The sequence below is a fragment of the Phocoena sinus genome, chromosome 10, assembly GCF_008692025.1.
Source record: "Phocoena sinus isolate mPhoSin1 chromosome 10, mPhoSin1.pri, whole genome shotgun sequence".
In the NCBI taxonomy this organism is placed as follows: Eukaryota; Metazoa; Chordata; class Mammalia; order Artiodactyla; family Phocoenidae; genus Phocoena; species Phocoena sinus.
In genome coordinates, this window is record NC_045772.1 from 60,680,267 (window position 1) to 60,692,136 (window position 11,870).

The 11,870-nt window shown below is 52.0% G+C and overlaps 1 protein-coding gene across 1 annotated transcript; it reads right to left on the bottom strand.

Annotated features, from left to right (window-relative positions):
* Positions 1–3,456: 3,456 nt before the first annotated feature.
* Positions 3,457–11,371, bottom strand: HOXC13 (homeobox C13). Its single transcript, XM_032646053.1, has 2 exons — positions 10,597–11,371; positions 3,457–5,032 (listed from the first exon to the last, which is right to left on the bottom strand). Exons 1-2 carry the CDS (start codon positions 11,330–11,332, stop codon positions 4,776–4,778), a joined length of 993 nt encoding a protein of 330 aa, XP_032501944.1. The 5' UTR covers positions 11,333–11,371; the 3' UTR covers positions 3,457–4,775.
* Between the last annotated feature and the right edge of the window lie 499 nt (positions 11,372–11,870).

Consider the following 11,870-nt stretch of genomic DNA (forward strand, 5'->3'; position numbering starts at 1 on the left):
AGCCCAGCCGAGGTATCTGAGGAGGGCGGGGCGGAGGAGGCGGAGGCTGCGGCCAGCGGTAGGCGCGCGGGAGCCGAGTTGCAGAGCATCTCTGGAGAGGCCGCCTTTTATGGGCGTTATTAGCGCCCCTGTCTAGACTGGAGACGACACCTCTGTGTGTAAACAGAGGCGGCGGGCTCTGGCGGGAAGGGGGATGGCGCGTCAAGGGGGCGAGTGGCCCTCCCCTTCTCTGGCCACCGGAAGATCAAGGCCTTTTCCACCCTCCCCCCTTCCCTGTGCTCCCTGTGATGTCAAGGTCAGAAAGACCTAGTCACGGTCAAGGCTAAAAGAGGAAGAGCCTGGTTGGTTGCGAAAAGGCTCTGGCCCCCTCCTCCTCCCAGAAGCCCCTGGCTCCCCAGGGCCCCTCAATCCTCCACCAGCGCGGGTCTATATACACATCTGCCTGATCCGGCACTTGGAGTTTTTTGAGGAGTGGGCTCCTGACACCATCCAAGTCAGACCCAGGTGGATCCCAGGGTGGGGAGTTCTCTTCTGAACAGAGGGGGCTGCTGCAGGGTCCCCAGCTTCAATCCTCTGAGAGATGGAGAGTGTCCCAGGGGCTGCCCCCGCCTTATACCCACACGGGGCCTGCTGACCGAGCCGCCTGTCGAAAAGCCTCAGGAGCAGATGGTCTGGAGACAGTCCTGGAGGGATCTCCCGAGAACTGCTGGCCTTGCTCCCTCAGGTGGGTTCCTGGCTGTGGGACTGACTACCGGCCAAAAGGCCCATTCTGCTGGCCCTAGGTCTGAGGACTAAGATGTGGGTGGGGAAGGGGTTTTCTCCCCAAGCTCAGGAAAAGATCTAACTGAGCCCTCCCTGGCAGCCTGGTATAGAGCCCTCCAGACCGAGAGTCCTGTGAGGCTCCAGCTCACCCGGGTCCCCCCAGCCCTTGCCACGGGGAGCCACAAGGAGCCGGGGATGTCATCGGATTGTGAGAAAGATAGCAGGAACCTCAGTCCCAGAGAAGAGCTGTCCATTTCCCGGGGATGCCTCTATACCCACAATCCTTCAGACATTTTCTATCCCCTTGCGCCCGTATATTTATTGCATCCTCACTCTCACACAGACACTAGAGGACTGGCCTTGGAAAGAAAGGCTTTCTACAGATTTGCATAAAGAAAAGAAAACACACTCTACGCCCTGAGATCAGTGCCGGCTGACAACGTTGCTACACGTGCACACACACAGGCAGAAAAGGCTGAGGAGATTCTGCACTGGTCAGAGGCTCTACACACACACATACACACAAACACACGTATACACACACCTTCACAGGAATGGCTCACAGAGTTCCCCAATGAGAATGCCGACTCTCGGAGGAAGGAAAGGTAAGGAACCAACACAATCAGGGAAAGAATCATACTTTTTCCCAACTCTGGGAAGTGTGTGTCTCCCCAGAACACATACTCACACAATACCTGTCTCACCTAGGAGTTTCCATTCTCAGGCTTACTTTTATGGAAGAGGCATCTCCAAAACTGACCCAGGAATATTTGATCCAGTGCACGGGAGGCACCTTAAACACCCTGTGGCACACTGGGGCTCACAGGGACTCAGAGGGACCGCAGTGCTTGCTTGGGTCACTGGTGTCCCAGTGCAACCCCAGTGAGCCCGCGCAAGCTTTCTTCTCTTTTCCATCGCCCCCTTCTGGGGCCTTAGGGCGTATCCCTCCATGTGGGAAGACTCGCTCATTTGCCCTCGTGTGGATTTGTGTGCAGAAGTGGAAGGATGCCTCGGAGAACTATAGAATTCTCTTTCCCCACTGAGTCTCCAGCTTCCACTGGCTCTACAGCTGTGTCATGGGACTACCCAATGTACCCCCAAGTCAAGAGGGGTGGGGGTATCAAGGGAGCCCCAGGTCTCTTGTCTACTCAGTTCCTTTTTCTGACCAAACACACACATTTAATTTTCAATTCTTCCCATCTCAGGAGAGACTCAGGGGTTTTGGAGAGAGGTTAAGGTGGTGAGTGGGGAGAGAAAGGAGAGATGGAACTAAGAATGAACACTATTCCTGGGAGAGTCATCTATTCCCTCCTAGATCTGTACTGCCCAGCGTGGGATTCTTTGGTGGTTAACCCAGAGTTGAAATGGAGTAGAAAAGGACTGGCAGCAGCGTCAGTAGCGGAGCCTCCACAGAGGGTGAATTCCTCAGGCTCTTTGTCTCTCAGATTCGGGGTGTGTGTGTGTGTGTGTGTGTGTGTGTGTGTGTGTGTGTGGCACACACACACACCCCTGAAACATTTATTTAAATAAAATTTTTTTTTTTTTTTTTTGTGGTACGTGGGCCTCTCACTGTTGTGGCCTCTCCCGTTGTGGAGCACAGGCTCAGCAGCCATGGTTCACGGGCCCAGCCGCTCTGCGGCACGTGGGATCTTCCCGGACTGGGGCACGAACCCGCGTCCCCTGCATCGGCAGGCGGACTCCCAACCACTGCGCCACCAGGGAAGCCCTAAATAAAATTTTAAGAACTTCAGCCATCAGGCAAAGTGAGATCAGAGAACTCTGATTTCCAACCCGATGCCTCCAGTCTTTCTGTGTCTCAGGAGTGGAAAAAATATTATATATAAATAAAAATTGCTGCAGTAAAGATTTAATCTGAGATAACATTGTTTTAGGCTATATCGCTTTTTAAAAGTCTCTTAACCTGACAACTTAACGATCTCATTAACTCAGCCAGATAGGGAGATAGGCACAGACGGACGCGGCAGGGAAAACAAATTAGTGGCAGAGTCTACAGGGCTCCTGATTGCCTGGAAGACTGGGGTTCCCGAGAATGCTGGAGAATACAAGTGAGATTGGCTTAGAGGACTGGGGGCCCATGGGGTCCTAGCAGCCCGACCTCTTGCATAGGTTGGTGGAGAGGAAAAGGGAGCAGCTTGGGAATGCGGAGCTTGCAGCGGCCTCCCAGCAGGGCAGACTGAGGGGACCCCTTCCCAGCTCCAGCTCTGAACTGTCTGGAGGGATTTGGGACCCTCTGGGGGCAGTAGAGCCTCAGGGGCCTAAGATTAGCGCCCCACTGCCGCCACGCTGCCACCACCACGGCATCCAGTCGCCAGCTGGGACACCGCTTTCTCAGCACAGAGATCCAGCTCTGAGCTCTGACTATTAACGGAAGTGAACCCACTCACTTGCTCCCAGGACTTTTCAGTCGCTGATCACATCCTTCTCTCCCAAGCGTACTCATCTATTTGGGGCATCAGGATGGGAAAGAGTTTTCTTCTGTCTAGATCGTATCAACAATCTGAAAACCTCACGTAAAAAACTTACGTGGAGCAGAATATAAATTTGGGATCTATCCAGCTGGGGGTGTTCTCTCTACTCTTCCCCCTGCCCATTCTGGCTGAGTCAGGGCAACAGAGCCTACCCCAAGAGCCAGTGGATAGAAGGAGTTTCAGAAGGAATCTGAGCGATAAAATCAAGGCAAAAAAAAAAAAAGATTTTATTTTAAAAACAGGTTTGTGGTATTTTTTTCCTTTTTGCATTCAGTACACTGTCATTCAGACATCACAATACTATATACAGATACACAACATTTTTAAAAAGCCTGTTTTGGATGAACACTTCAAAAGAACACGCTTTTGTAATGCACCAGTGGGAAGGGAGAAGGTGAGCCCCCATCCCCCAGCACCAAGTTGGCCTTTGAGGAGGGAAATGTCAGGCAGCGTCTACGTTAGCTGGCTAATTGGGAGCCAGCTATCTTGGCCTCCTGGAAGAAAAACTGCTGTCCTCAGGACAATGAGTAAAAGTGAAAATGTGAGGCCTTCTCAGCTACTGCCTTGATGGAGAAGCAACTGGAGAGGGAATCTGCTGGGGGACCCGCTCTCCATCCCCTTGGAAGAGAAGCTTGTCCGTTCCCTAGAAAAAAGTTCTGCTTCTGTTAATGGTCTGACCCTCAGTCTCGCCACAGAGAGAGAAGGAGAGAAGACAGATTTAGCAGCATGGTGGGAGTTTCTGTCTTCCCTGGATTTCTGCATGTTGGTTGAGAAGCAGAACAGAGGAGGCCATGGGGGCAAAGGTGGCTCCTCAGAAACTCAGTTCCTTGGTCCAGGTGGGGGAGAAGGGTAGGTGTCTCCTCATCCAATTCCAGCTTTTGTTGAAACAGGAAAGAAAAAACCTAAGCGCTGTCTGTACTCCAATCACGATGCCAGGTCCCTAACACTTATCATTAATATTAATGTGACTTTTGAAATATGCACAGAAAAATCTTAACTGGGAAACCTTGCCTAACTGAAGAGTGCCAGAGGGACAGGGAACGGGAGGAAGGACTGGACGGAAAGTAGGAGCTCGCCAGGTCCTGCTCGGGGTCGCACTGTCAGGGGGGGTCATCTACCTGCCCGGGCAAAGGATGAGGCAAAAATGGGGTCATTCGGGGTTCCCCAACTCTGCTTTGGCTGGAATGATTGGGCTCTTGGCTGCCACTCGGCGCTCTGGCAAGGCGAGGGGCAACGGCCAGAGGGAGTGGAGGCAGGCTGCCTTCCTCCCACGCCCGCCCGGACCCACCTCCAAAGCCACTGAGGCGGGGTAGGTGCCATCTGCATAGGGGTGAGGGTTGAGGATGGGGTGGGGAGTAGAGGGTGGCAGAGCACACCCTTTGATACCCTCTGCCTCCCAGCGGAGTGGTTCCTCTTTCTGGCTAACATTAAATATTTGTCTGTACCCGAAAAGCGTCCTTCGGTGTGTTCGGATATGGTACAAATCGCGACATAAATAGACGGGGCGGGCAGCTGGGTGGGCGGTCAGGTAGAGTGAAGATGAGGCGCTTTTGATTTGCTGACCACCTTCTTCTCTTTGACCCGCCGGTTCTGGAACCAGATGGTGACCTGGCGCTCCGAGAGGTTCGTGGTAGCCGAGATGCGCCGGCGCTTCTCTTTGGTGATGAACTTGCTGGCTGCGTACTCCTTCTCTAGCTCCTTCAGCTGCACCTTGGTGTAGGGCACGCGTTTCTTGCGCCCGCGGCGGTAGCTGTTGACCTCGGGCTGTAGGGGGACCACGTCTGGGGGGGAGAGAGAAGGCGGGCGGCAGGAAGTGAGTCGCACGGTTGGACCCAGGACCCTGCGAGGGGCCTCAAGTCCGCGCGGCTGCGGAGGCGCAGGTTCCGGCAGGGACTCGAAGGGAGCTGACGGATTGTCCCCAAATCTTTTGCACCTCTGTTATTAGCAAGGCCTCGACTTAGGTGAGACCCTGGGGTATTGCCTCTGGCGCAAACTTTAAAGGAGGGGGCGCCCAAAACTCAGTAACCAAGATGAATGATATTTTAATGCAATGTTTTAAAATATATAAATGAATGCCCAGGAATCCATGATGAACAAAATATGAAAATTTTAAATAAATACGGGACCAGTATTACTGATTTTTCCTTTTGCCTCAGCTTCCAGTATGGCTCTACACAGCACTCCTTATTAGAATCCTTGTTCCCTTAGAGGGGTCCCTCCAAATTGCACCCTGGTCTGCTAGCCTGCAGGATCGCACGTATTCAGGAAAATCCCTCTTTCCTGCAGGTAGGTCATTTGGGCGTGGGTCAGTTTATACTCTGCCCCATTATCAGAGGAAGGTGTTCTTTTGTATGTTTGAGGGAGGGCATGGTGGGCAGGGAGACAGTTTCAGTGGGCACAGACCCCCAAGTGGGGCCTCTTGCCTTTGGTCACTGGCTCTGCACTAGGAATCTGAGGCCAGCACCGACAGCTAGAGAGAAGAAAAGTGGCCAGGTGAAGCCAGACTGCCTGGGAGCCAATCTCTAGGTGTCCGGTGTTGTGAGCCACTTAGTAACATCCAAGGTGGGAAGTCCTAGCACTGAGATGTAGGGAATCAGGTCCCTAGAAGTGGAGGGTTCACACCCAGGTGTGTGCCCACCAGAGGAGACACCAAGAGAGCCCTTCTTCGGTTGAAACCGGCTGTTCACGTAAGTCTTCTATAAAAAGAAATCAGTGCCCTCCCATAAATGTCCACTCAGCAAAACAGCAAATCCTGCTCCCATGTGCTATCCCTGTCATTCCTCTGAGGCTGAAGGAGACTGTCCCCACCCCATGCGGGAACCCTAATCCTAAATACCTTGTCATCCCACCACTAGTTCAATTTCTTCATGCTCTGAGAATGTCACAGGCACTACGTGTCACTTATATCCCCCCTTCCACCCCACCCTCACCTCTGTCAATAAAAAGATCGTAGCAACACTTTCAAGGGGAAGTGGGGAACTAGGGAAATTATCTGAGTAACTCACCCTTCAATTTTTAAAAACGTAATTGGCAGACTTCTTCATGCAGGATTTAATGAGTAGGACTGAATATTTGAGATTTCCCCTTCATTCTTACTGCCCTTTGGAAGTGTAGACACAGTCTAGAATAAGGACACAAAGCTCTTTCTGAAATGCTTGTTCTCACTGCCCCCCCACCCCGCCCTCATGAAACACCTTCCTTATACCCATTCTCATTGGGTCTGCTCTCTCTCAGGGACCCTTGTCTACACAGGATGGGGAGAGAAGAGGTCACCATCAAATGCAGGGGGGGAATAAAGTACGCAGAAAGAATATGGGAGAGAGGGGGTTCCAATGGCCTGGTTTGGCTGTCTTCACGATGACAATTTTTCAGGAAAATTGTTGGACTTGTCACTTTTCTCTGCCTATATAGGAATAGGCCAAGTTTTTTTTTTTTAATCTGCAAAACAAAACAACTTCACTTTAGCAGAGCAGATCCTTTATGTTAAAAAGGATTTTTTTTTTTTGCACAAGATAAATTTTAAAAGTCTCACAGCTCTTAAATGTGTCTTACTCTTACAGATGTAACTATGATTTGAGAAACTGATGATTCTGGAATAGGAGTAAAACAGAGAGGGTCAGTAATGATACCGTGAGGCTTTTTTTTTTTAATCCTCGGAACATTTTTTCCAGCCTTATTTTATTAAACCTATTTTACAAGATAAGGAATCTGAGGCTCAGAGTAGGTAAAAGAGCCAGATTTTAGGACTCAACATATGACACAGTAAGTTCTAAAATGGAAACAGACCACTTGGTACAATTTAGCTTTAAAATACCTCATTTTTCCTGGAGAGCAAATGGGATAAAAGTGGGTTTGGGTTCCTGAATTAACCAGATAATTGTCCCTGATTTTTTTAAACTTCACTTTCTGGAAACGCTCACAATTATCTACCCAATTTTGGGTCTCCTAAACCCCAACTATAAATTTCCAATGGGGCTGAATCAACAAACCCTAAAAAAGCAGTTTAAAAAAAGCAGATAACTGGTCTAAATTGGTTATTTTTCTCTACAGAATGCCAAGAGTTGATTTGGCCAAGTTTTTCATGGATCAGACCTAACGGCTGGTTGTTTTGGCCAACTGGGGAAATACCTTCAGTCTTGCCTTCTGAAAGAAGCCCCCTTTCATTGTCTGCTGTCTTGTCTGGAAAGGAAGTGGGATCTGCAGATGTGGAAACATCTGGAAGCTTAGGCCTCGAGTTGTGTCTATGTTGCCTAAAGTAAGTAGAGGACTTGGTGATTAATTTTACAATGAACCTTTCCCTAATCTCCCTTCAGAGCGTGTGGGCGTGCACACACACACACACACACACACACACACACACACACACACACAGCACTTCATACCTGGGAACCTAATAGACACTTTTGAGGAGCAGATAAAAATCAGATCAATGCTCAGCCATAGCTCTCTCTTGGGGTCCTGTGTACATGTTCCTACTGCCCACTGGCTCTTGACCCACCCACTCCCAAAACAGGGCTCTGGTCCTCCGAAGAGGACCTTGTTCAGCTAGAAATCCTAGCCACTCTCCTCAAGCAAATTCCAAAGACTTGTCAGTAGAGACTTCCAGTATGGCCCAAAGAGCCCATTATCTCCTTCTCTCTCTTACTGTCTCCTCCTATCCTATCTGTCTCTGTCTCTCCCTGTCTCCCCCACCCCGCCCCCCTCCTCTCTGCTTCTCTCTTGGAATTCCTGCTGATTCTCTCTTGGAATTTCTGCCTCTCTCTGTCAAAATTAAAAACTGTCTACACGCACTATAGGAAGAAAAAAAAAAAAAGCAAAGAAGCAAGGGTCTAGATAATTGGGTGAAGGAAGAAGCCACAACTCATCTGGGCCCTAATTATCTGGATCTTTCTGAACAATTGCCTTCATCTCCCACACCAGCCCAGACTGCCATAGATGTGGTCTCTCAGAGCCAGAGGCACTGAAAAGAGACAGTAGTGTTTATACCTAGATGCTGGCGAACAAACCATAATTGCATAGACAGAGTTATCTGGAAATCTCACTACTTTAAAGGAGCTCTGTGTGGGTAGAAAGATGGAGGGTGTCTGAGCATAATTTCTTATTCATCTATCTGCCTTTTGCCTGGACCTCTGCACTCACTGAGACACACCAGCCCGATTCTATTTCCACACCGGGAGTGTGTGAGCACATAGCTGTTGAGATACACTGGGTTTTTATATCCACTTCCACGCCATAATTTGCAAGTGTATTAAATCTCAGTTGGGCTATATATTTTTTTATGTCAAAGATATTTTTCTCTAGGAGGCTGTGATAAAAAAGTGCTTACTTTTAGTTTTTTTTTTTTCTGGGAATCTTTAAGATGTTTATTTTGCTCAAAGATATTTCTGAGCATCTCTCCAATCTCTCACTCCCACCTTGCTCCACATGCATACACAGCAATGCCAGAGCAGCTCCCTCTCATCCCCTCTTCACACTAAACCCACCGCCCACTGCTCTAGACTTGTGCCTCTGCCCACAGCGGGCTTGGTGGGCATCTGCCCCTCTGCTCTTCAGCCCCTTAGCATGGCCTGTTGGCTACTGATGCTCCAGGAATTCCTGCTAAACCCCCATCTCCTAAGCAGCTTCCAATCTGGGTGGGATGGGAAATTAAAGGGCCATATCTCCACAACACATTATTGTACACCTACATGTGAGTTGCCTATCTTCTAGAAAAGTGTTATTATGTGTTTCATATTAGGTGGTTAATAACAGAAATCATATTATATAAAAATATAGTCAATGCAGAGTAGGTAACGCATGACACCATGTACTAAAATTCTATCAACCTAAATCTTCTGGCAGCCAGAAATTGGGTGTCTAGTGTGGGTCCCACCTTGGTCAGTTGTGTTATACTAAGTCATCTTATAATATTTATAAGAATGTTATTTGCTACACTTTTTAATATCATTCAGTAATTTTTTTTAAACCATCTGTCCTTGCCCCAATCCCGGATGCAGAGGAATTTCAGGCCCACCCTTAGGAGGTCTTCAGGTCTACACTTCCCAATGAAAATGTCCCTGGGTCCACATGTAGAGTTGGGGAGGGGGGGGCTCTGGGCAGTGTGGGGAGCCATATATGGCTGTTCGGGGCCCCCAGGACCCCTGTAGGCATCAGAACGGAGCCAGTCAGCCCTCTCCCACTGAGCTCTGCTCATATATAGCAAGAGCAGACTCAAGCTCTGGATTCACTAGACCCTGAATCCTGATTTCTCAGCACAAAGCTGAATACGAAGCTCCTGATGTGGTTTTGAGAAACCTGGAACTGGTCTTTTCCCCTGTGGAGTATGGGGCGGGGGGGGGGGGGGTGGTTTGCAGGATCCCTTCCTGTTCAGAGATAGCCTCAATTGGAAAGGGAACAGAACACCAGTAAATTCCAATCCCCCACCGCATATGGAGCCAGACAATACAGAGGGGTCCCCCGCCTGGGCCTGGACCTCAGATCCTTCCAAAGCAGGTCTCCCCCCCACCCTCATCCTCACTCCCCTCTAAGAGAAAGAGACACTCCCCTGTGTCTAAGGCATGGGTAACTCTCTTTCTCCCCCGCATTTGGGGGAGTTGGTAGTGCGAACACCCACAGGATTTGAGCTCAGTACACCAGAGAGGCAAAGAATTTTATAATCCAGGAGAGGGATGTGAATTCCCTTTTCTCCACACCCTCTCCAGAGATTTTAGCTCTCTTGTTCCTTTAACAATCAGGAAATTCGTGGCCAAATTCTTAAAATAAATCAAGAAAAGAAAAAAGAAAACATCCTACATTTCTGTAGATCCCGGCAAATTAGACCCCTGTTTAAAAACAACAACAAAAACTGTCCAGTGCCTGCAGTGCCTGAATGATCTTGGACATTCAGGCAAACAAAATGTTTGGGGGTTCTAATTTTTTTCCCCAATTAATCGGTGGGTTGAGCGTTTTGTCCTAGTGGTTTTGGATTCCAAGGCACCCAAGGCCCACCCCACCCCTCATTCCTGGCCGGAAGCGGGCTTAGGAGGCCAAGAGCCGCGCGTGAGACTGGAGCCCGCTGGGGGAGGAGGAGACAAGCTCCCGACTGGAGCGGAGCCGGCGGCCGGGCGCTCGGGCGCCTGTGATTGCTTCACTCTCCGCCCGGCAGCTCCGGGGAACGTGTCGGAGCAGATTTCTTCCCTGGCGCATTCCTCAGCGCAGCTCGCCCGGCCGGCTCCATCGGCAGCCCAGCAGAGCCGGCGCGCCGGGGCCAGACGGCGGGGGTGGCTGGGGCGCGGAGCCCCGGGGCAGGAGGGGCTGGGACGGGTCCCTGGCGGCGGCGGCGGCGGCATTCGGGCCCCTTCCTTACCTGGAAAGGGAGACTTCCAGAGGTGGGCGGACTGAGACTGCTCCTTGGAGCAGTACACCTGACTGTCCCAGCCGTTGGAGAGAGCCCAGTGCTGGTAGCCTTCGACAGGGATGAGCGCGTCGTGACGCGGCTCCGGGTGCCCGCTGATCCCAGGCACCACAGACACGTCCAGGTAGCCGGGCATCGCCTGGTAGGAGCTGGCGAAGCTGGGATAGAAGGCGAACTCCTTGGCCCTGGAGGACAGGTCGTCACCCGGCAGGGCGCCCGACGGCTCGGGGTACTTATCGCCCGGGTGGTAGGCGCAAGGCTTTTGCTGCAGGTTCACGTTGTGCGACAGGCGGCAGCCGTAGTAGCTGCCACCGAAAGGATAGCCATAGCCCAGGGTGGCGCTGGACGAGGTGGGGGGCGCCGGCGGCGGGGCGCATTGGCGCGCCGCCTCCGGGGCCGGGATGTCCGTGTAGACGGCGCCCTGAGGGGCGCCCAGGGGAGCCGGCGGGCGGCCCAGCACGGGGTGCGGAAGCAGGTCGCGGCAGTGGCTGGCCGGGCAGCTGCTGCCCAGCCCGTCCATGCTCGGGGCTTTGCCGGGGCTCGCTCCGCTGCAGCCACCCCCCGCGCCGCCCGCGCCGCCGCCTCCCCCGCCGCCGCCGCCGCCGCTGCCGCTCTCCGCCGCGCTGTCCTCATAGACGTACATAAGGCTCTCCGGCCAGCGAGGATGCAGGAGCAGCGAAGTCGTCATGACATGATCTGCTCGAGCTTTTTAAAAACTCCACTTGCCAGAGGCTGCGAGCTGGGGAGACACCTCGCTCCCTTTTCCCCTCCCCCATCCCTCCTCCCTTCTCTCTCTACCCCTCCCCTCCTCGTCCTGGGGCTTCCACCTCCCTCCCTACATGTCCTCTACGCATGCGGGGACATTTCATTAAGAAATCACCCGCTCCCGCCAGCCTCCACTCTGCAACCCTCCCGCGCCCACGTGACGCCACCCGTGCACGTGATGCCTTGGCCGGGTCTTCTGGGGTTCCCACCCCTAGAGGTGGGGCGGGGCGAAAGGGAAGAGGTCTCTGCTGATTGGCTCTCAGGAGGGGAAAAGAGGAGGGAGCTGGGAGATTTAAAGGGACAGGGCAACGCCCCCTGGCCGGCCTCGGGGAGGGAGAATGAGGAGGGGGAGGCTGAATTTGGCCGACGCAAAGGGGTCTGGCAAGACCAGGACTTTTCCTGGGAGCCTCCCACTAGGCTTAGGAGACGTGTGGGGGAGACTGATTCCTACCCCAAAAGAT